This window comes from Hirundo rustica, chromosome 4 (assembly GCF_015227805.2).
Source record: "Hirundo rustica isolate bHirRus1 chromosome 4, bHirRus1.pri.v3, whole genome shotgun sequence".
NCBI lineage: Eukaryota > Metazoa > Chordata > Aves > Passeriformes > Hirundinidae > Hirundo > Hirundo rustica.
This window is the reverse complement of record NC_053453.1, coordinates 74144631-74169975: the sequence shown is the minus strand read 5'-3', so window position 1 is coordinate 74169975 and position 25345 is coordinate 74144631. Positions and strand designations below refer to the sequence as shown.

Genomic DNA, 25345 nt, shown 5'->3' with positions numbered 1-25345 from the left:
GGCTCGGCCAACCATGTATTACTCTGCCACACAACTCTCCATTTACATTCTGATTTACAGCCTCTTCTAAGAGTTGTGTTTCTTCCATAGTTTTAAATTATCTCCATTTCACAGAAATTATAACTGACATTTAACCAACATCATGAATCTTATTCACTGCTTTGTGAACTAAGAAACAGCAGATGGACTCAGAGTGGGTTGTGTGTCCTGCAGCAATGGAACCTCCTTGTCTAAAAGGAGAACCTCCAAGGATCTTGAGGAGCTAAAATAAAAGGACCAGGAAAATGAGGGGGAAATCACTACTTACTCTAGCCAAGGACATCCTATGCTACCCTGTACCCAAATATAAGGCAATTAAAGCACTTATATTTATTTGTAAATTTTTAATAATAGTAGATTTGTAGATCTAAGTAAAGCACTTAGATTTATTTGCTAAGAAGAGAGGTAAATTTCCCTTCATGTCATGAAGTCCAGAAGGCATTGTGCCACTCTGGGCAAACAGACAGCATTTTGCACTCTCACATCGAATTAACTAAAACCAGTCACAAATGAGAAGCCAGAGAACAACACCAGCACGTTTGCAGGCTCCAGGAAAAAGCAAGCTACCTGTGGTGGTGAACACCTGAGCACAACACCACAACTGTATAGGAACAGTGACAAACACACACACGGTGACAGCACACCCACAAACACAACACCCACGGGGTGGTCACGTCAGGAACCCTTCACAAGATGCCTCCAAAGACACCACATTAAACAACACTGAATTAATTCACTGCGGGTCACAAAGAACAGGCTAAACAGAGCAGGCTGTTTGGGTACACTACAAAAAAAGCAGCATGAACAGGATTTCAGTTTGGAGAAGGGGTTCACATAAAAGTTAAGTAGCACACAGTAAGTCAGCTCTTACCCATATAAAGTAGCAGGCAGGTTATAACTTAAAAAATACAACTCCCACCCCAAACCAGTAAAAAATCCAGCTTGGTCAGACTTCAAGTATGGTTACATTTCTTTTGACAGCAAGGCATTCCAGTGTTTGCATGTACACTCTACATCCTTGATAGGATGCAATAAAATGAGGTAAGTCAAGTTTTCAGATCCATATCCTCTAAATAAATACATTGTCAAAACTATTCTTAAGGAAACAGGCAGATGCTGAGCAAATAAATTCTTAACATAACCTCAACAACAGCAAATGAGAGAAAAAGAGATGCTACCACCACACCCTTGGCAGAGCTTGTGAGATATTTTCAGCATGAGGATTCCAGGCATCTGCCACTGCCACCTATCATCCCCTGCTGTGTTTATAGAAGCGTGATCCTTCTTCCTGCAAAAGCCATTTGAAATCTAAGTGGCTCAGCACAGGGGGAAAACAAAAAAAAATGACCATCTGTAACTCTTATCTGAACCCCAGGTATCGGGTATCTGTCCTCTGCTGGCCCCAGGTACCTCATTCTTCTGCAACTCTTGGAAAATGCAGAGTTTCTCATGAAACGCCTTGAGGGCATGCAAGGGGGAATGGAAGGGGGAGAGAAAAAAGGGAATAAAATAAAAACAAAATAATCTTCCTCTCAGATGAGATCTAGACCAACTAGGGAAAGAGATTAAAAGAGAGATAAGTAAATACAGAAAAATTCCTATTTAGTTCAGCAATTTCTTCCACCAGCCTTCAATTCATTCATTAGCTATTCTAGTTCAATCTACTATATATACACTTAGAAAAGACTTCATATGACACTTCAATCTGCAGTACTTCCACACCTTTGCCATCTCAGCCAAGGATCAACTTGGCATCTGAGACTGGTTTGTGCACATGGGATGCCAGGTTTGAGACAGGAGGCACAGGCCACTGTGCCTGTGACATTTCCCTCCCACAGGCTCTTTTCTTCTTGAGCTTTTTTAACATGTGTACCAGGCACCACCAGGAAAGAACAGTGGGAACACAAGTTTTCATTCTGGTGTACCAAAAGAGCCTTAGTGATCTGTGGGGTCAATAAAATCTTGACACTGTCCTTCCAAACCTTCCCAATTCCGTCTAGCAGAGCTTAGAGGCTCTCAGGATGAAAACAGGACTCTTCATTACTATGATCAGTTCCATAAATTATTCCCTTGTTTTTGCATCAATAGTGACATTCTAAAACTGAATCAAATAGTTTAAAAACAACTAGCTTTGAAACATTGCTTTCACCATGCATTTTCCACATATAAATGTGTGCAATTAAACTGAATCCTTATACTAGCAGGGAGGGTGCACAGCAAGCTCCCTACCCTGGACTTCAGGAGAGCAGACTTTGGCTTCTTCATGCATCTGCTTAGTGCCATGGGACAAAGCCCTGCAGAGAGGAGGGGCCCAGGAAAGTTGGCTAACATTCAAGGATGAACCAGGAAAGGGTAACATTCAAGGATTGCCTCTTCCACCCTCAGAAGCAATGCATCCCAAAGAAGAGGAAGTCAGGCAAAAACGCTGGGAGGTCTGTGTGGATAAACAAGGGACAAACTCAGACAGGAAAAGGAAATCTACAGAGGGTAAAAGCAAGGGCAGGTAGCCTGGGAGGAATACAGAGAAATTCTCCAAGCAGCCAGGAATCAGGTCAGGAGAGCCAAGGCCCTGATAGAATTAAATCTGCCCAGGGACATCAATGGGAACAAGGAGAGCTTCTATAGGTATCTCAGTGCTAAAGGAAGACCAGGGAAAACATGGGTCCTCTCCAGAAGGAAACTGGAAACCTGGTAATGGATAATGATATGGAAAAGGCTGAGGTACTCCAACCACGCCTTGATTTTCACCAGGAGGTGGCTCCAGCCACACCATCCCAGCTGCAGAAGGGGTTGGGAGAATGAAGATGTGTGGGTGTAGGAGAAAGTCACATTTGAAAACATCTAATGCACCTACAGTGCACAAGTTCGGAGGGAATAGGCAGAGAAAGGGCCTAAGCCACTGTCCATTATATCTGAGAAGCTCTGGCAGTTTGGTGGAGTTCCCACTGACTAGAAAAGGGGAAACAAAATCCCATTTTTAAAAAGGGGAAAAAGGAATTCCCAGGGGACTACAGGCCAGTTCATCTCCTTTTTAGTGCTCAGTAAAGTAATGGGACAGTGAGACAATGGATCCTGCTTATAATAACAGTGGAGAGTAGCTTGTAATCATGAAAACAAGTGAAACCATCTTTTCAGACAGGCCAGTCAGCCGACTTACAGGAAAACCTGCTCCATGGGAGAAAGAGTAGAAACAACAACATTAATCATCTAAATTTCTGATGTGATTCTCTGAGTCTGCGACCTGCACGGTGCTAGATCCATCCAAAATGCATTTCCCACCTACGTACCTCTCGTTTGGATTTCTGGGAGGAGCGTTCCAGAATATCGTCACTGGAGAGGTCGGAGTCCTCTGAGAAACTCAGGTGTTGACGGAGCTGTAAATCTGGGAAGTTAGGAATAAAAAGGGGAAGTTAAACAAGTGGGAACAATCTTTTCTGTAAACTTTTCAGAGCTTAGTTGTAGGTTTGATTGAGCACCAAAAATACTCAGCCCTTTTATGCCAGTGCCAGTTGTTTTGCCTGGGAGAGATCAGAGAAGCTCTGCTCCACAAAATGACCAGCACGAGTTTGAGCTGTTCTAAGAGAGCATCATTTTCTTCAAATGCTGTTAGAAATAATGGTCATGGTTCCCTTTTTGTGCTGTATCAATGCTCTTAGGATAGATACAGCACTTGGAATGACAGCAGCAGGGTCTATTTTGGCTGTTTGTACAATGCCAGAGAAATGTAACTGCTTCCAATCACATTTATGGGGACCCCAATTGTTGTTAAACATCTTGGCCTGCAACTGGTGGCCACGTGAAAGATCTCCAGGAGGCTGCCAAATCCCTCCTTCAGAGATCAGCAGACAGCCACCAGATTACTGAGAGCAGGAATAACAGCAATCTCTGCAGTCTTCAGCTTCCAAGGAGCCAGGTGGAAAGACAGAGAAGAGATCAGCCAAAGAAAAGATGAAGATCAGATTTAAAGTAGGGATGAAATGTCACAAACTCCAACAAATAATGCTTATTTCTCAAATCTAAGATAAAACACATAAAACAGATGTGCCTTGTACATACTGAGAGTTAAGCTTTTAGTTAGAGTTCCCTTTTTCCCCACTGGATTCTGTCAATGTGCAGACACACAAATCCAGTCCCTAGCACTTACCCCACTCTGCCCGTCTGACACTGGGGAGCAGCAGCATTCAGCACAGTAGCTGCATGACAAAGCAAACCAAAAGGACACCTCGGAAAAGCAGAAGGGCACAGTGCAGAGGCACTTCTGTTATACCTGCAGCTGTAATCAGTGGAGAGGGTTTGTGCTTGCCAGAATCCACCGTGGCATTACTTGAGGGAGTACTCGGGCAGGATTTCTCATCGGCCTTCTTCTTCTTGTCTTTCTTATAGCCAGAGAAAACAGACTTCCATAACGACCTAGGCTTTGTTGCTTCCTCTGTCCCACCACTAGATTTGTCAGAAAGTCTGCTATCATTTTTGGATTTCTTCTCCTTTTTGTTCTTACGAGGGGAGAAGAGGGAACTTCTTTTCTTACTCTTCCCACTGGAGCCTTCTGAAGAGCTGACAGACCCTTCAGGTCCAGCCACATCAGCAGGAGGAGTGGAGTACTTCTCAGTAGCAGAATTATGCTTTCGTGCGGATCCCTCCGCTAATTTCAAGGCCAAATGCTTTGGAGAGTCATAAAACAACTCTTTGGTCTTCAAGGGCATCGAAGATGCCTTCCGTGCCCTTGTGACCCCAGCAGCAGCAGCAGGAGCCACCTCCATATCTTTCATCTTACACAAATGTTTAGCCATGGCATCACGTAGCGCCGGGCTCTTGACAGACTTCTCTCTGGCTCTCATTCTTTCTTCAGCGAGCTCCTTGGCCTCCAGAGAGATGTCAGGGAACATCCTCTTCTTTTGGTGAACCCCTCCTTCCATTGAGGGCGGGCCACCGTTTTCTTTGACCAAAGGCAAAAGGTGCGGTTTCTCCGGCCTTGGCCTGCTGGTGGGAGGCGTAAAGAACTTCTCGTGGAGGCTCGAGTCCTCCGTCCTGTCATCATACGTGTCTTCCACGTCGTCGGCAAAGGGAATTTCATCCACGCTCTCCGCGAACGACTTCCGCACGTCGTCTCTCTTGGCCGGGGGCGGCTCCTTGGCAGGAGGGGCCGGCTCCTGGCGTCGGGGAGCAGGAGGCGTCGATGCTGGTGTTGGAGGCGACCCGGCTTCGACCTCGTTCTGCCAGAGCGCCTGGTACCTCCTCCTGCGCAGCGTGGCCGGCTCCTCGTTCTGAGGCGGCGGCGGGGGCGGGCTCGACGGAGGGGTCAGCATGGTGGAGTCGGAAGTGTTGAAGCTCTGGCTAGCCATAGTTCTCATGTTAGATGAGCTCTCCTGAAGGCCAAGCCCAGAGCTGCTGGATACATCTCCCCGTACTTCACTGGGAATCTTTAGCTCCCTTTCTGACGGAGACTTCGGAGTGAGCAGAGAAATCTGCTCGTTTTCTAACTTGGAGAGTCCCTGTCTTCTTGGGGCAGGCTGGGGTTTCACAGGATGGATCCTTTCATCCCCTGAAACGTTCCTGCTATTGAAAGTCTTCTGAGGAGTTGCCTCCAGGGCAGACACGGTGAAGCTGCTCTCTGAGCGTTTGTTTCTGTCCACGGGGGTGAGCCCTAAGCTCCTCCGGATTTCAGCACTCTTCATCCAGAACTCTTCCACGAGGCTGCTCCGTTTCAGGGCTTCTTCTGCACTAGTAGGGCTCCCCGGTTTTTCCACGTCACCATCCTGGCCCCTGAGGGCCAATTTGGCTAAAGGAGTGGATGTTAAGGCTGGGACAGGTTGGAAACACACTGGAGGCTCCACTGGGGATGGAATGGATGTTTCAGCAGAAGGCAAAGGCTGGGAACAGATAGGCATTTGAGCAGATGCTGGGGATGAGGCCAGTGCCGGTGCTCCTGCCTGAGGCTCTGCTGGTGACAGGGGTGCAATGGCTTCTGGTGATGCAACTGGCTGGGACAACACTGGGGACGGTGGCACCAAAGGGCTCTTAACTTTCCTGTCTTTGGGAGTTTCATCCTTTGGTGATTCCTCCAGAATGAAAGGCTCGGGAAAAAAGCGTGGCTCTGGGGATTTGATTGCACGGCATACTTCAGCCAGGGGATCTTCTACATCCTACAGAAAAACAAAAAAAGGGAATGTTAATAATCACTGGGCACAGGAGAATACGATCCCTTTTGTTTTGCTTTTAACAAAGCTAGAAATAAAGAAACCATCCAATTGTCCTAAAGTCTGCCTGCTAAACAATAACTCTGCCTGATAGAATCATTGTCCATCATAAAAACAAACTTTTTTAATAGAAAGTGGATGCTGTCAGCAATTGCTGTCAGCAAACCAGACTCAGCCCACTCTAAAAGTAAACTGGTCTAATGCCAAAACTGTCCAAGACAATATTTTAGCAATTCCTTTAAAAAAACCAAAACCAGCAAAACATTTGGAAGGGAAAATTTGAATTGAACATTTTAAGGGTCATGTACTTCCAGCTCTTACACACTTGCAACATGACAGCACAACGCTGACATGCCCCACTTCCTTAAGCTGAACTTTGTGGAACTCTGGGACAGAGACTCTGCTTTGGTTCCTACTGTAATTTGCAATTGCAACTGTACAGAATCTGCCCTTGGCACATAAAAGACAGCCAGACCAGGCTAAACAGGAAACACCTTACTTATGGCTCCCCACATCTATCACATAGACCTGTTGTTAACTGCTCACTGAAATTAAAATACTCTGTATAATTCTGCCTGGGGCTTTGTGATGGGAACTTGTGTGGCGGTGATAGAGCCACTACACCCTGAAGATAGGAAAGAAAGATAGTATACATCATATTTTAAGCCTAAATTAAGTCCGATTTCAAGATCAAAATAAATATTAGAGACAGGAAAGAAGGAGAGCCCACTGCTGTCAGACCCCATTAGTTTATCCAACAAACTGTTTTACTGAACTACAGGTGCTAAGTAGTAAATGTCAAAGACTCCCTTTCTTACCTCTGCTTGTTTTGCCTTGGGACTTGCAGCTGGAGATAGAGGAAGAACACTGTCACCAGAAGGCTGGATAGGGATGGATGGCTTGCATGGATCTAGAGAATGGAAAAATGTTCCAAAAACACATAAACCATTAACATTCTGCCTTTTCTTAATGCTACATACAGCGAGTAATGACACATCTCTCGGCTTTTTACAAATTTTAGATTGGAAATCTGGAACACAACAATCTTTAAATGTCAAAAATGGTACAAGCTTTTTAATTTAACAACTTTTACAAGCAAAAGCAGTTAGAAGGGTTCTTATTCTACAAGGCTGTAATTAATGGATTCAGAACATTCTTCTCAAAATGTTAATACAAGTGCAGACCTTGGCACTGAGCGTAGTGAGATGGTTCAAATCCAAGAGACTCTCCTCTCCTAAATCCCATAACTGTACAGACTACCTCAAATGCAATTAACATCATTCAAGCACTGAAGAGTGATTACCTTCTGTCACACTGCCAGAAGCACCTTCTGCTGCTTCTTCTTCTTCTTCATCTTCTTCATCCTCAGAGACTTTCAGCCCTGTTCCCTCTGCACCAGCCTGACGTAAGCGAAACTCCGCTTCGGCATCTGATGCGATGTCATCTAATCATGGATGGAGAAAACCCAGAGAGCTTGGATACAAGTCCATCAGGGCATGATACTTCCCATTCACATGGTGCTAGCCACTTTCATCACCCGAACACTTCAGTGTTCACTCTGTTTTGGGTGTGACAATTAGTCATTTAAGCAAGTAAATGTAAGCAGTAAATGATTGGACTGTTAGTACAAAGAGTTAAATCAGTAACTGAAGTCCTGCCTTATCAGTTCTCTGGAAAATCTTCAATGTTTTCTGCCAGATGCAGTTAATTTTACAATAGCAAGGGAAGGATTCTGACATAGAATTATGGGACTTTCAGATTCAATTATTTTTCTGTTATTCATCAGGATCAGTGTTGAATACAGACACATGACATGTGGTGAGAGGACAATGAGAAATTCATTACATAATCCAGGACATTGAGGTTCTTCTCTTTCCTTTTGTCCCTCACTCCTGGCTCCCTCTTGAATATTTGAGACAAACTCCCACACCTCTAAAAATAAGACCAGGTTTAAATACCCTCATGCAAAGTGTTCATTGCCAACACATTGTGTTCACACAAGAGGTTTAAAGGCTGCACAGTGGTACCCTACCATCGTCCAGCTCTGCACCCGTGTCTCCCTCTTCACCTGCCTGCCCTTCTGTGTCTGCAGGCTCTGTGCCCAGCTCATCCTCCACATCATCCTCCTCACATGGAGCTAGAATATATTCAAATATTGAGGGGAAAAAAAAAGAAAAGAAAACAAACACTACACAGTGAAAAAGTTCTGCATTGAACTGTACCAACAGTTTATACTGGAGATGTTTATCAATTACTGTCAAAACAAGAAATCCTGAAATGTGCCACCTGGAGAGACATCTAGGGTGAAGTGACACTTCCAGACTCCAAGGAATCAAGGAATGCCTGCCCCTGGGGAGTCTCACTCCTTGCAGTGAAAGCTGCCAGGGCTTTTTCTGAGCAACAGGCATCGTGAAAAATTAAACGAGAAGGGGATTGGGAAGACATCAAACCAGAATAAAGGTCACTGTTCTTCCAGGAAGATTTTGGTTTTTTCTTTACCACAACAGAACAGTTACCATCACTAGATAGAGTTTGTGTATTAGGTCAAAACCGAAACCTCACAATTAACCAGGACTGTTCACCTTGAAATTGAAACTGGCTTTGGGGGTGTAAATCAAAGACAGAGTCCAGGCATGGGATTTACCATTATTACACTTGGAAACTGTTTAACTCTGTGCAGCTTCTTTGGTAATAAGGTCTAAGAAAATGCATATGCAGCACAAGCGACTAGTGCACAAATTAAGATACTTTAAAGTAATTTAAATGACATCTATAAAACCGTTTTTCTGTTACAGATCATTAATTGAGCCACTTTTAAGTAATTCAACTTACATATTCAAAATGTTGGTATTTTTTCATTTACAGACCAGTTTGATTTGCTGGGTCAAAATAAAGAAGAGATTCTTGAATTTGTAACTCTGAAAAAAACTACGACATCTGACACTACTGCTTTTGACAGGATTTAATTACAGGAGGAGAGACAAGACAGAAGTGTAGAGTATAAATCTCATTATTAAATGATACTTTAAAAAAAACCCTGTGCAATAGATGATTTGCTGCCTCTTTTTTTTTTTTTTTTTGGTTAAACATTTACATTAAACATAATTTAAATATTAAAAAAAGGTGAGCACTTCCAGTTCCTGAACCTTTTTATTTACTAGTGACGATGTGGTTCTTGGAACTCTTTATATCATTGCATTGCTAATCAAGACAATCTTGAAAACAAACTAACCCTCCCTAAAATGGAGGTCTTGCAGCCTCTCCTTTAATACAGGTTTTTGCTTATTTCAAAATACAGCCTTCAGCAGAGGGTTTGTCTTCTTCCTTCAACCTGAGAATTTCCTTTTTTCTGTGCTCTGTAGTATTATTCAGACAGATAAATGCATGGATTCATTTATTTTCTGTCAGCTACTGTGAAAAGGTAGTTCACTCCTGGGTGATAACGTACTGAGGATTTACATCAGAGGATTTTTAAATCCAGACCCTTACCAACGTCAAGCACAGGAAAACTGAATCATGTGGCAAAGGCTGAACTGCCCACAGGAGAATTTATAAATCTACTGAACAAAACCAAACCATGTCCCAGTCTGATTGTTGCTTAGGTATGCAACAGCTTATGTTATTTTGGAAATGATAATGTCATGGAATGGCTTTATGGTAACAGCAAATGTGAGTAATCTTAATCAAAACTTGCAAAAAACATGATTGATGTGAAGAATATCTGAATCCACTACGTGTGGATCTTCAGATCCAGAAACCACAAATGGACATGATACACACAGAGATTATGTTGGGGAGAGAGGAGAAAATCAGGTTTTAAATAGGTTGGTACAAAAAAACCTCCATGGAAGATCACAGATGCATGGATAAGTGACAACTTGGTGCAAGGGTGGATCCCATCCTGAGGGACACGGGGAGCTTGCAGGTGGCTGGTTATGGGATACATACACTGTGCATATACACATATGCAGTTAGGATAAGGAGCAAGAGGCCAAAAGCTGTCACACAAGAACTCGGGAGTTACGCAGCCAGAAACCAGGATCAGCCCTTGGTTGGTATTAGCTGGCAGCTGTGAGCAGCCTGCATCGTGTGCAGACCCCTTCTAAATGCTGCTGACTTGCCAAAGCAGCAGCAGAAGCGAAGTTTTAAAGGCAAGCTGGCTGTTCTGATGTGCCAAAGCGACTCAGCTGTAGATGTGCTACCTAGCACAGACTGCTCCACTAATTTAGACACCTTCACAGCTTTACACAATGGACTCCCTCACTGTCATCCCAGAATCTTCAGGCTCATCGTTTGTAATAGAGCTTAGAGGTATAAAAAAAAGAAAAATCAGCTGAGCTCTACCATCCTTCAGTATTCCTGAGGCTTTCCTGAATACTGTGAACTCCAGGTCAAAAGAGATACAACAACAACCACTATTCCTAAAAGATCTTAGCTTTGACTTATTCTTCTTTCCTTTCTTCTTCGATGTTGGAACCCTGGCCACTGAGAATCCCAGACTCTCTGTGCTGACAGGCACTTCCCCACTCCACTACAGTTGCTACAGAGAAGTGCAATTCCTTTAAGCACTCTTGTCACTTGAACTTTCAACTGCAAGAAAACCCCACGCTCTTTTAGTCTAAGGGTTGGGTGGAAGAAAAAAACCGGTCCCATCTTCAGTTTGGGAAGGAAATCAAAGCGCTCAGCTGGCTCCCTCCTCCATTCCTGCCCCCAGGAGAAGCTGTCCTTGGCCTGCCTCGGGAGGGTGACCACGAGGGTGGAGCTCATGCGAGAAGGGGCTGTCAGAGCAAGGCGGACATGCACGCTCCTCGTCCCCCCATGCAGTAGCGACAGGGCCGTAAGTTCCAGGGTTAAAGTACCAGCTCAGCTGCTGAAGGCATGGAGAAGAGAGAGGGCGGGGTTATTGTGCGTTGGAATACATAGAACGTCACCAAACTACCTCCAGGGACCGTCTCCAGCCACGCCTGTACCGCCTCATGGCGTACGGAGGGAAGGTCGGATGCTGAATTTAAAAAACAATAAATCGTAAGAAGGCAAAATTAGACCATCAGTCAGCGTCTAAAACAGAAGAGTGACAGAGGGAAACGTTTCAGCAGCAAATACAGGAGTAAAACCGACGGAACGTCAAACAACCGATCCCAGGCTCGAGAATGGAACGGAGATAACACACAAATGCCAGATTCCTTTGGGATCTGTAACGTTAGAGGAAATGTGTGCGGCACAGGGAGGAGAACACCGCATCTGAGCAGCAGGCTGCTGCTACTGTGCTCCCCTAAGAACTCTGCACACGAGGGAAACTGAGAGAAGGAAGAGCTGAGCAATGAGAGAGGGGTCCCAGGGGTCCCAGAACCTGCAGTGCCCAGCAGAGGAAGAGCTCCCAAAGCAGAACGAGAGGGACTTCTGGGAATGGTGACATTGTCCCAGGATGTCACATCAATGCTGATCGCTGCTGCTGCCAGTGGGCTCTCCAAACACCTCAGGTCACACAATACAGCTCCTCAGCCAGGAACAGCCCATGTAGTGAACTCAGGTTCAAAACTTACAGCCCTTTAAACTGCTGGTAACACCTGCACACACCTCTACCATATAACAGAGCAACAGAAGCAGCTAATTGTAAATCAAGATAAGTCCTGGCATGGCCCAGTTTTGGGGGACAGAAGGGAAATACTGACTCCCTTCCCAAAGGAGGTTGGAAAGATCACCTGTTGCTGTTAACTGTAACAGTACCCCATGGAAAAGTAAGGGTTATAAAATAAAAATTAAAATAAAAAATTGGAAACTAGAGAGACACAGACTCCCAAGCAGAAGAACAAGTAATCTTAATTGTTGTAAACTTCTGAAACTGTGTTAACATTTTTTACTTAGTGCTTTTTAAACATTAATCAACCATTCCAGCAATACTGAAAGTTACAGACAGCTGAACACAGCCTGTTTCTGTGGCTGCAGTGGGAACAAAATACCCATCTCTTTTTGTAGGGAGCTGATTTCACACACAAAAATCCCACTGCAAATATAAGTATAGCCAAACTGATCTGGAATTGTGTTTCAAGTTAGACCAGGATTAAAAAAGTCCTTCTACCAAACATCTAAAACTGTAAAAAAAAGATAATTATCTGGAATAGAAGAGAATCAAGTATCATGAGGTAGATTTTTAACCTAATTTCATTTTTCTGTGGAAGACACCCCTTCTCACAGCAGATACACTCCCTCTACAATTTTGTCACCATGTTGCAGACTGAGAGAAGACCACTGCTCAGTAATCAGCTGCAAGCTGCACTTTGATTTAAGCCCACAGATAAAGCACTTGTGACATACTTACCTCAAGACACCTGCAACACAACCTACAACAAGGTGAGCGGGGACGGCTGGAAGGTGCTCACACGGGCTCTGACTATCAGCATTTTCCCCCTCCAAAGTTTTCCTTTGAGTAACTGATAACTTGCACATCAGAGGTCAATATACTCTCAAATCTTAAACACAGAGTCTCAAATCCCCCACTGATCAGGTTTGCAAGCCCTTTGACTCCCATCACTCCCTGCTAATAGCAGATGCAGTTACATACTTGGAAAAGAAGCAGTAGGGAAACACGCTCGATACAGAAGCTGGCCCTGTTCAATCTTTTGCTCTAGTAGCTACACAACAGAGCTCCTCAGCTTTCCCTAGAAAGTGTGGAGTCCTCACTGCCACAAAAAGTACAAGACTATTGCTATTAGCATCTCTAGGCAGTTACAGAGGGTTGATTGCCAACACTACCAAACAGTGTGTGGTGGGGAAAAACTCTATGGAGTCAAAGCAGGCAGACAAATAGGTCAGAAGTCACACTGTCACAGAGCTGAGAAAGCAGCAGTTTTAAACAGACACTGACCTGAAAAGCAAAATGTTTAATCAAGCGTAATTTCAGTGCAATTTGAAAGCAGTTCCTTTCAATCACTGCTGCCCCTGCTGAAGTCACTGCTCTCGAAGGGCGCAGGAGCAACAGAGTTAAACAGCTGCAACTGTGATCCAAGAACTGACGGTGTGGGGCTTGGGGGAGATTACCTCTGGAGGTGGAGGACTTTGAGGCCGAGACCATTTTTTCCTCCTCCTCTTTCTCACGGATGTGTGTCCAGTGCACATCTGCCAGGATCTCCAGAGGATCAACCGGATTTACAATCTGCTGCAGCCGAAGGTTCCCGGCTAGCAGGAGGAGGGCAGGGCACAACAGGTTGTAGGCAGGGGGGTATGAAGGGCAGGGAGGAGAAGACGGGAGAACAGTGGAAAGGAAAGGTAGCACATCGTAGGAAAGGAAATAAGAAAAGAAAAGGTTATTGGCTAAGGTCAGTTTGCACGACAGACAGAAAAAGCTCAGCATTGTGTGCGCACGCATACGCCAGCACAGCGCTCCTCACGCTCCCGTCAAAGCTGAGAGACGCCATTCCAGAGGCAGAGGGGGGCTCTTAAAAACGTCATTTAAAACATCATCAGACATCGTGTCTAATGCCAGAAGCTTTGCTGAAATGAAAGAGGTTCTCTGGCTGTCCCACAGCACGTGGCATGGAAATACCAACTGAGCAGAAATTCCCAGCTCCTTCAGCCTATTCGTTATGATTATTGCCAAAGATGTCCTGCTGTTAAAGGTGAGCGACGAGCTCCATCTGATTGATGCACCCAGACAAAAGGTTTCACATTCCCTGCTGTTGGGTTAGGTGCTTCTTTCTAGTCTGGGTACACACTTTGGAATTAAATAATATGATGGATTTGAGAATTTCATCAGTGTATGTGCATATGTTAATTTTAGCACCTAAAACACCACTTTGTTTACTCCTGGCTCTTCTGTACTGACTTGTTCAACAGGAGAAGTTTTTTTCTGAAGGATAACAGCATTTTAGTTGTGACTTAACAGCTCCCCAGAAGGGAATTCCTGTCACACAAATTATTCTGTTTAATAGAAATTGCATTACTCCTCAATTACCTGCCTACACAAAGCTCAGCTACTTACGGAATGTCAAAGAGAACAATGGGCACCTAAAGCAATTGATGAGCCTGTTTAACTTCTGCAGAACACCTGCCTTGGGAGCACTTACTCTGAGGTATTAAATTTATAGACCCTGTCCCAATTGCTGTCTGCTCTGGTTCTGTAACTCAGGCTTCACTTATCCATAATAAAATAACTGCTTCTGCAGGGGACAGGTGTTCACCTGTACACTGTCTGCAGGAGTGGTCTTCAAAAGCAAATGGCTCAACCTGAAAGGAAAATGCCCGCTTACTTTATAAAGCAGGAGGTCAATTTTCACAACAACTGGATTACCACTGAGTAGGGCAAAGCACTGTTGCAGCAGTTTAGAACCCCAACAGCAGTTAGATTTTCATATGGTGCTCCAGTGTCTGAAGGAAACAAGGCACATCAGCAGCACTTAGAGCTCGCACTCCTTATTTCCTGCCTCATTTTAACAAGTTCCTCTCTCCCAGCCGTGACAAAGTGTTTGGGAGTTCCATTGCAGGAACGACTATGTGTGAGATTTGGCAGAAGAAACAGGCAGAAGGAACCGCGGGAAGGACAGAATCCGCAGATGGTTATTAAAGGGAAACGGGCTCAGAGGCACAAACTCAAATGCAGAGCAGGATTCACAAGGTAGGCAAGTATTCCGCAGCTTTATGTCTCTGGTGCCTCACCAGAGAGCTTTTGGATCAATGAGCACAGCCACAGAGGGTTCCAGAGGCTCTGGCCATCCTGCAGGGACAGGAACAGGGCTGCTCTCGCTCCGCACCAAAGCACTCGCATGCAGGCCCCAGGGTGAGTAGAGTTAGCGTCTGCACCGCCACACAAATTCTGTGTTAAAAGGTTTAGGTCTGCCAGCAATGGCTGAGGAGCACAGAGTCACTCAGCAAGGCTCAGAAAGAGCAGGTCCCACATGATCTGCACATTTTAAAGTGGATTGCTCTGGGATTCAGGCGCACCTTTACTTCCTCCACAAGCCTCTGGACAGAGGCCTGAGCCTGTCCCGCTCCTTGCACCTTTTCCAATAAATAATGAGCAGCACAGCCAGACACGAAGGGCTGCTGCCTGGCTTAGAGGCAAAGCTAACACTTCTTTAATGTCTGAGTGCTTGAGAGTTTCAAACAACACCTGGCACAGCCTTTCCTCAGCACTGCTAAGCTTTGCAGGCAGCTCGGCATTAATTGCTCCTAGATTTGGAATGGTAGCTTTCCTCCATTTCCACCGCAGCACCCAGCAGCACTTTATAAGCTGTGGGCTGGCTCAGTGTCTTCACTTCATTGGCTCAATATTTTCACTTTATTGGAGTAAGGAGCCACCTGCAAACCAACTCCTTAAGAGTCAGGTCTGAAGCACTCCAGCAACTGCAACAGAGGGAACAACTTCATGTATGCCCTTCAGCCACCTTACTAATACTTTTCATTATTATCACAGCAAAGTTAAATGGCAAGAAAATGAAAATGGTTCTTCCCTTTTTTTTTTCCCCTCTTGGAAAAAAAAAATCAGAAGCCAAGCTACTGTTACTAGAAGCATAAACTGTAAAATATGCAGTTTGACAACTGCATATGCCCCCTTACATGCAGGAAGGCACTTGGATTTTCCTCTTATGCATTCTGGCTCCAGTGAAACACACTGAGGGAATAAGGGATTCATAAATTCTTAGGATCAAGTGTTACAAAAAAAGCTAACTATCAAAAATAATCTGCAAGAGAATGCATCGTGGCAAATGACACAACCTGTTAGATTTGAATGTCTGATTAAGTTTGTGACCATTATGTCATTATGTTTGAAGAATCTTGAGGGATTGCTGTAGCTTGATTAGTTTCCTCCCAGACTCTCCCCACAGACAGACACACACAGAGGACAACAAAAAAAAGCAAATCTGCTGACAGGAGCGGTCAAAAGGCAGCATTTCTGATGTGTCCCACGTGTCTGAGAGAATGCACAGGTGCAAGCAGTCCGCATGTACTGAACAAATCTGATGCTCCTCATTACCTGGAAGTCCATGCAAATTACAGAAGCAAATTGTCCAGGTTTTCTAGAAATCCTGAGGTACTTGGCAGCTTTACCACCTCCCTAAAAGCAGCGGCAATGACAGATTTACGCCATTTGAACCAGGAGATGAACGACGGCTGGCGAGAGCTGGGGACACAATTAACCAAAACACAGAAACCCCTCATGTGGGACCTGCTCTTTCCAAGCTCCCCCTGTCCTGTGGGGACGTGGAAGTGGAGATGGAGTACGGGTACCTTGGCGTGTACCCGAGTCCTCTTCGTCTGAGAGACGTTGGAGCCAGAGGCCTTGCTGCAGCTCTCTCTCCCAAGGGTTATACTCCCCCTCTACGGCAGAGGGAAGCACACAGCCACATTTAACACCAGACACGCGTGTGCACACACAAGCCACGGAGAGAGGGAGAGAGAGAGAGAGAAACAGAGAGGACAGGATCAGAGAGAGAGACTGCGCGGGAATGCTGCACCTCGCCGCGCTCCCGCTGCGCTCCAAGGGCCTGACAGGAAAAGTGCTCCAATGAAACAACATCGGCCCCAGGAGAGCGCTGCTCGGCACACTGAACACACAGCAGGCATGTTTACCACACCCAGAAAGAAGTTTTGATTTCCACACGCTTCACTCATGGACATTCAGCTCTCCTGTGTTGAGGAAGTAGCCAAGGAGCCTGCTGAGCTCATCAACGACACTGCCACTAAGACTCAAAAACCTGGACCTCTGCTTGCAGCAGGCAGCCAAAGACCTTTACAAAAAAGCTCTTTGGAGTCTACAAGTCTCCTCAAAAAGGAAATGTGAGCATTAAGACAAAGACATGAGCAGTGAGAAATTTGGCATGGTGGTGAAACACTGGAAACATGTCCATTCTGAGCACAAACTTTGCATTTTGATGACTGAGACAAACACAGGGGAAGGAGTCTTTCCCTAAGGTTTTCCACAGAAATCCTTCAAAGCTAAAATGGGAACTACCTGAGCTCCCTTATTTCTCAAGGCCAGCTTTTAACTTGGGACAGCTACAAGCACCTTCTCATGGAATGCCCTGCTAACAGTGACCCCTCACCACCCTAAAACTCCAAACTCTGCAACCACAATGCTTCCAGCTCCTGCTGTCAGAGAACAAAGGGCACATTCAAATCTAATTCCAAATAATCATCAAAACCAACCATAATACAGCAGCACCAGGCTGGGAATTGCCATGTTGGTGTGATGTATGGGAAGCATACTGTGTTAGTACCACTACTCTAAACTGTCCTGTGGGCAAAGTCCTTCAGTATGCAGGATGAACCACCTCGAGCTCTCCTTGACAATAACTCCCCCAAAATCACAGCAGCATAGAAGTGAAAGAAGAAGTAAAGTTTTCCAAGGCAAATCTTTCTTATTCTGCATGGCAAATGCTCAACACATTTTTCCCTGCTGGCTAGCAGAAAGAAAGGACAAACCAAGCTAACCTTCGCTTGACTCCTCATCTTCTTCCTCTTCGTATTCCTCCTCATCATCATCATATTTGTACTCAATCTCATGATTCTGCTCGGCCTCAATCTCTTCTTCACTCTTTCCCTTCAGGAGGGCATGGATACGCACGGCCTCTTTCCATGGCACACCACCCAAGTCTGAAGGGGGTTGCTGAGGCAGCAGTAGTTCATCATCTTCCTCCTCATCTTCCTCCTCCATCTCAGATTCTGAACTACTGTTTTGGGAAAAAAAGAAAAAAAAAAAAGATTATATTGCTAATAATAAATAATAATATTAAAGATAATGAAGTCGATGTTTTCTTGATCAGTCTTAGATCACTAACAAGTCACTTCAACACACATAAGGCTAAAACATAACTTTGATTTTCAGCTTTCAGCATTTCCCAGGCCTTTAGTGACAGCATCACCTGTGGGCTGCAGTATGGTCCTTGCCCTGACTCTTTTAAAGAAGGTGAGGCAGCAGAAAAGTGCCTCTGAAGCCAACTCCAAATATTTGTGCAGCATTTATTGTTACAGTTCAAGACAATTGAAGACAACAGAAACAAACTATTTTCCTCCTATCACATTGCTCTTGATAAATCGGTGCAAGAGTTCTTCACAGTGTCAGAATGTAGAAGGCCACGTCTTTTGATACAGCAGCTACTGCTAAAATACCTAAGATGATTTTGGCACTTGCTCCTGTAAGCCAGAGGTCTTTGGGAGCAGAAAGAATCCAAGACTCGTCAGGCAAAGGATACAGCATGTGAACTAAAGAAAGACGGAGGAAAAAAAAACCCAAAATTCCTCACTGTTCTGCATCACAGACAGAAATATGTATCCAATTAAGTACACAGTGCACATGGTGGCAAGAAACTGTAGGAAGCAGTGCAAAGATAATTGCAATAATGAGATTATTATTCCCACAGCAAAGTCTAAACCATGCAAAGCAATAAATCATTAGTGCCTTTTAGAAGTCACTTCTGTTTAATTCTTACAGTTCCTCAGCACATGCAGCAGAGGCAGGAAATTAATTCACTTATCCAATATTTAATCTAGCTCACTTTTACATGCCAGACTACCTAGAGGGACTGAGGAGAAAGACTGCTGCATTTGTCACTGGAAAATGAATGAGAACTTCAACACACTCACAGATCCTCTCTGCAGGGTGAAAAGGTGCTCTAGGCTTTGTTTTACCCTAGACCATTGTCATAACTGCATTTATTACAGCAACTCTTGGATGTTTCCCCTATAAATCTTAAAAGGCCCAATTCATCTGACTGAAGGAGAAAACTGAGAATAATTAAAGTTTGGGTGAATAATGTGAGAATAGTATTTCTGCTGCTTCCTTATGCCCACTATCACTGGCTAACAGCCTTAGGCAGAACCCATTCCATATGGACAACAAAAGGGAAAACCAACAAGTTGAAAGTAATGGAGCTTACACATCATGTACGCCTGTAAAATACAACTTGTACAGCTGTACTATCATATTTACATGATTTTATTCATCTACTTGTCTGAGAGCCTGTTTTTGATAGCAAACCTAATAAGGAAAACACTTTGTTCATGCTCTGATTGTCACACACTTCTGCCCATAGGCTCTTAAATCCTCCTCACTTTTCTGCATACAAATAACCTTCTTTTGCTCAAATCACAAGCCACTTTTTTACAGCACAAGCTCAACAGTTGTTTTTAACATGCTGCCCGATTTTCACTTGTGAAATACTGAATAACACCATTGGCAAGCCATGGGTTTGGGCATGGAGACCAGAGCATACTCCAAAGGCTTTATGCAGATATTGTCACAGAGATAAAAAGTGATGCTCCCCTTCTCCCCCTGATTTACTTTGCCACCCTTTGGCATGGAAATAAACCTGACAGGTGCTGCATGCTGGGGGCTTGGTGTGCTGTCAATAAGGTTTATTGCTGCTCAAATTGTTGCCATGGGATGGGATGAGCTGCTGCTCTTCCACCAGCCGGCTTATCGCACCGAGGAGTGACGACACAAATTCCTCAGCACACAGCTCACTTTACCTTCTTTGGCTTTTATTTATCACTTGGCTTTTGTTTGACCTTTGAATACTGAGAAATGAGAGGCTGAAAGACAGCAGTGAGAGATGGCCTGGTATAGTGAGCATTCCTCTCAGCATGGAAACCCTGTGCTGTAGGAATTCATTCAACAGCTGAAATTTTAGTTTTCTATAAAGCATAAATCAAAGACCAAGGCAGGTTGATCTATAGAATTTGCATAAGCAGTTGAGTATCTCATAAGAAAAAGGTGTGTGCACACAGATTTAGTGCTGAGGAGAGGAATTGAAACCTAAACTATGGCAATGAATCTCTTCCCTTGCCATACAGACCTACACAGCACAAGCTGTCCTACAACACCCCTTTGAAAGGCCACAGGGCACGGCACCAACACTGGAGATGGCACTCTGGGGTTTCTGCAACTTAAAGGCAATGAATAAGGTATAAAAAATGTTTCCCACACCTCAGACTACTGAGTAATCTGGGTTTAGTTGCTTAATCGATATTTCTTCTTATTGAAACTTAAATAAGATTAACTCTCTTTTGAAAAATCATACTTGGAATACTGTTTCTTTCTCTGCAGTGTGTACATGATGGGAAGCTGTGCACCAAGATGTGAGGTCTCTGCCTGACTTCCATCAGCCACCTCAGTGAACCCTGAAAGCCCAACCCATCCTTTGTATGACATGGAGGGAACGAGGAGTTCCCCATCTCCTCCGCCTGCTCCTACCCCTGCAGCGCTGCACCGAGACAGTGAAGATGATTAAATCAGGGCCTTGGTTGGCTTGTTGCAGGAATCAAAACTTTTTTGTTGTTGTTGCTGAAAAAGTAGGCAGACTTCCTCTTTTTTTTTTTTTTCTTCTTCCCAGTGTATTCATGAAGTAGATATAGCTGGATACAGCTGGATACCCAATAGCTACATCCCCTAAAAATTCTCTCTCTGCTCTCTTTGTTATTTGCCCCACAGAGCCTTGGCCATTTTCTGAGTAAACTGCTTGCCATACTTGGATTTGGAATATAAATTCTTCCAGGTCAAACTGAAAGGGAATTTGATGTATTTTCTCTTTCAGACAGAAAGTGAGTTTCCCACATTGCTTCTTACATGGAAAATTACACAGTGCAGCCTATTACAGACAGAAATACTCATACTGATAACAAGTTATAGGGATGAATGCAAGACAAAAGGAACTAAATGTAACACCCTACAAGACAAAAATCAAATCTGCTAACCTAATATTGCACTGCCCTCAATCTCTAGAATCTCACATAACATCTCTTGGAGATGACCATCAGCTTCACACCAAAACATCAAAACTCTACTTTTTATAAAACTAGCTCTTGGCCTTTGTAAGTTTTCTGCCGTTATTGAGCAGACCTATTGTGTCCTTGATTTATTGAAATCTAGACAAAGAATAACAACAGTCAATAGCCCCACACTTCTGTTTTGGAAGTAGAAACATAAAGGGGTAAAATCCCCTGAGATCATTAATGTCATAGCTGATATAATTCCTAAACCTGAGCAGACAACTAAAGGAAGGATGAGTTCAGAAAATATCATTTGCATCTCCCACAAACAGGCCAAGATTATTCAATTTCTCATACAGATCTATAGATCTGCAGGCAATTCATACACACAACATGATTGTAGGATCTAAGTTTCAGGAAACAAATAATAGCATTTTCTGAGTTTATTTCAAGACCAGTGGAGAGACTCAGAGCTGAAAAGGTAAGGGCTGCTCTTGCTACAAGGACAAGTAGGTGAGAAATTGTATTAAGAGAGATCAGGACTCTGCACAAGTGTGTGATTGACTAGAAAGTTCACAAGCATTCTTCCTCAAGGATTTTCTCTCAATGATTCTTGGAACAACTGTTTCCAGTAGCTCAACCTGCATGGATGTGGATCCTGTGCTTGCACAGAATTTTGCAGGTAAAAAGGAATTCATGAAGGTAAGAAACATTTATATACCTTCATTTTATTATTATGAAGGCACAACACATTTTTCAATGGCCACAGCTGTTGCTTCCCATTAATCTCTCAGGCATTGCACCAGCATTCAGTCAGGATTACAAGTGTGTCAAGCCTAAATCTTGAAAGCAGACATGGTTTTGAATTGTAATGCAAACCATACAGAAAAGCAGGTAACTTTGGAACCCCCTTCCATTTGAATGCATGCTCTCTTTGCTCAAAAGACTCACTCACCTTTGATACAGCTGAAAAATAAAATTTAAAAAAATCCCTTCCAATTTAGAACTTAATCTCATGGTATTATGATGCTGTAGGTGTCTTCTGACAGCAGTGAGCTATTTAGAACAGAAACTACAAGATGAAATATCCGTGTGTTTCGGAAACTTTAGAAAGTGCTAGATAGTTCAAGAAAAAGGGAAGGCGGGCAAAGTCTGCTGGGATGGGCGTAGAAAAAGCTGCTGGGCAGCGTGTGCTGACCTGCTGGGCACATCCTCCTCCGTCCCTTTGTCCAGCACGCTGCTCAGGTTGTGCTCCGCCAGCGTCTCCTCAGGGACCTCCTCCAGCTCCTCCTCGCGCTGCAGGGACAGGCGGTAATTCTCCAGCTCGATGCGCTCCGGCGTTCCCCGCAGCCGCTTGGCCACGCTGGGCTCCTCCAGCCCGTTCACACTGGCACCTGAGAACAGCCAGGCAAGAAACAACCAGGGCAACGGTCAGGAATTCTCATTCTTAACGAAACAGATATCGGGAGAAAAGGGGCACGAGGCAGAGGGGGGGAAATAAAGCGAGAGAATACCTTATGTCATTATCCTGTTCGCCACTACTGGGAAGGCAGACTGCAAAAGGGAATCTTAGTGGTTTGGGCTAATAGATGCTAAAAAGAATTTTAAATGTGCTAGTTGAGAGAGGAAATAGGGCCACTTGAGCTGCAGAAACTAGAGGTGCAATGAAGCCTATGTGGTAAGCACTGGGGATGGCCTGAGCACAGGCACGTGGGAACGCTCTGGGGCAACCCTGCTGCGTGTTAAAACCAGCACCAACCGAGGGAAATCTACAGAGTTAAGGAGCAAAACAATATTGTCACTACTTGAAGATGAGGGAGGGAATGAAAAAGGCCAAGTTTTAAAACTTTTAATAGACTTGAATCGATTTACATTTCAATCGGAATTTGTAATGAAATGAATCACGGGGACAAATCTCAGAGAGACATTTGCAAGCAAAAATCCCAGAAATCCCCAAGAATTGCAAGGATATGTGAACCAGACAGTTGTAGAAAAGTATTGAGAAGCTTCATTCATGGTAGCACTCAATGAATTTTATTCTCTCCTGCTTTCATCCACATATTTTTTAAATGGCAATATTTTACCTTGAATACCATGCCACTGTTGACCCCTTACCCAGCTTACTACTCACAGAGCCCAACATTTCCATGCTTTGGTTTTGCTTTGCTAAACAAGCCAAGCCTTCTTCTCACTGAAGATAAGCTCTCAAGTGCACTGATCATCCCCTAAGTCTCTGCACCTGTCCCAGTTTGGAATAATCTTGCCAGAACCTGGGTGATTAAAAGTGAACGTGGCTTTCCAGATGAGACCTTATCAGCCTAACACACAGCCCTGCCACAAATCTCTCATCTGACACAATGCTGAGAGCACACCTGCCTATTTATATGCCACATAATACTGGTGGCTTTTATGATGTTTAGATCTATTCTCCTTCTTTGCTTTCAACTGATAAGCACTTTGGTGGTGGCCAAAATTCTCAGCATCTTCTTAGTGCATGACCCGGTTCTTTCCACTATTAGGTTGCTAAGTTTAATCTGAACAGTTGGCAACATTTTGCAGTTCTTAGTGAACGACGTGCCTGTCCTCCTCTGCACTGATGAGGGTTTGAAATGTTGCCTCAGCACTGAATTTCATTAGCAGATTTTTTCCTTGGGTTTTTTTTGTGGTTTTTTTTTTGGCGGGGGGCTGGTAACCTTAGTGACAGTATTACAAAGATCATTCTCCAGATCACTTTTTGGGACACTGCACAGTCACTAGGTGACATCCAACTCATTATTTCCTCCTTTAAGAAAACCTCTCATCTCTGATTTAGGCCAACTCCTTAGCTGCTCACACTTCATGTACTACTCCCCCATTTTATCCAGTTCCAATCATTATTTCCACGTGTCAGCATTCCTGTGCTTTACTCAAGTCCAGACTGCTCAAATGCACTACAGTCTCCCTCATGGAGCAATCAGTTGCCAATAAAAGCTGTGAAGCCAGTCCAGCACAGTCTCTGGTGAAGCCACGCCACATTTTATAGCACTTACCTGCATGAGGTCAAAGGCCTTTCCTCGCAGAACTAGCAGGTTTTAGTTATTCCTCAAAAGAAGGTGTTACACCTGCTGTTTAACTGATATGTACTTGCTCAGATCAATTTTTTCAAGTTTTTTATTTGTTTTGTTTTTAGTTTTTTATCTGCAGGACATAATTCTGTTACCACCCAGTGGTCACACAGTATTTCCTGAACAAAACAGCCAAAGTACATCAGGACAGCTTGATTTAATCACAAATTGTTACCACAAAGCTCACAATTTCATTTTACACTGGTCCCACTCTTCTGAGACAAAGACTACTGGCTTCATTGTATTAGTCCTCATTTCCCAATCTTGCTGCTCACTGACTCTTTTGCTCCCATGTCTGATCGATACACTTAAAATTGCATTTGATGTCAGCTCCATCTTCACTATGGACACACTTTGGCTTTTCCTTACATGCTTAAGAAATAGAGCTCTTTGCTTTGCTGTCCTTTGAAAAGTCTAACCCAGCATGAGCTTTGATAACTTTTACTTTATCCTCACACATTTTAACCTCCATGACAGTTTTTGTTTCCTTTCTTCATCCTTTGTAGTTTCCCTCTTTATTCCTAACAGGTTTTTTTTGTTTTTTTTTCAAGACAGTTACTCAGTGCCACCTTCATATTTCACACAAAATTACACAGGTCTTTACATAATTACTGGCATCTATTTCCAATCTCCCTCCTCAAAGATAAAATCTCAAAAGACAACTGCCAGAAGTGGTTTTCTCTCTTCCTTAGTATGTTTTAACCCTTCCAGGATGTGGGCAAGTGGCTGCCATGCCTTTAGCTGGAATTAGAGAGCTTCTTTATGATATAAACAAATGAGCTTGGCCAGGTGGCAACACTGCCTTGCATTTCCAGGGATCTTGTGGGCTCCACCATTTCCTGCTGCTAAGCCTTCTGTTGTGCTTTGATTTGCAAAGTTCAGTGGAACTGAGCTGCCTTTCTCACTGGGATTCACCTTTCATTCCATCCTCTCTCGATGGTGACACCAGCTCAGCCAAATCCACTTTTGCAATCCGTGTTCCATTACCCAACCCGAGCTCACAGCAACGGGGGACTGACCTTGAATTCTGCTCTGCCACTCTGGCTGACAGTGAAAAAACAGGGGACTCTGGGGAACACAAACAAGGAATATGCTAAAATAATGATTTAAAAAAAAAAAAAAAAAGGTTTTGTACTACTCAGAACTCTTTATACCCACAGAGACATCAGTGAAGCTCAGCTACTTTAACAGGAATGTCTTTCCACAAGCTGTTTTTAACTTCTTCTCCTCTGATGCAAACCCTGACATAGATGCAAAGTTCACAAAAAGAAAGAACTCTGAAAACCAAAGGACAAGAATTTT

At 44.0% G+C, this 25345-nt stretch overlaps 1 protein-coding gene across 3 annotated transcripts in view; it reads right to left on the bottom strand.

Annotated features, from left to right (window-relative positions):
• The window catches only part of MICAL3 (microtubule associated monooxygenase, calponin and LIM domain containing 3), a 173064-nt gene that overhangs the window by 24766 nt on the left and 122953 nt on the right, over positions 1 to 25345 (bottom strand). For 2 of the 3 annotated variants that reach the window (XM_040061040.2, XM_040061039.2), the window contains 10 exons: positions 22138 to 22333; positions 17664 to 17902; positions 16461 to 16550; positions 13275 to 13412; positions 11176 to 11238; positions 8269 to 8373; positions 7540 to 7680; positions 7055 to 7146; positions 4307 to 6182; positions 3327 to 3421 (listed from right to left, as the gene is read on the bottom strand). In XM_040061040.2, the coding sequence (XP_039916974.1) occupies positions 3327 to 3421; positions 4307 to 6182; positions 7055 to 7146; positions 7540 to 7680; positions 8269 to 8373; positions 11176 to 11238; positions 13275 to 13412; positions 16461 to 16550; positions 17664 to 17902; positions 22138 to 22333 (3035 nt within the window). The remainder of the gene's footprint in view (positions 1 to 3326; positions 3422 to 4306; positions 6183 to 7054; positions 7147 to 7539; positions 7681 to 8268; positions 8374 to 11175; positions 11239 to 13274; positions 13413 to 16460; positions 16551 to 17663; positions 17903 to 22137; positions 22334 to 25345) is intronic. The other variant, XM_040061041.2, reaches the window with a different exon arrangement.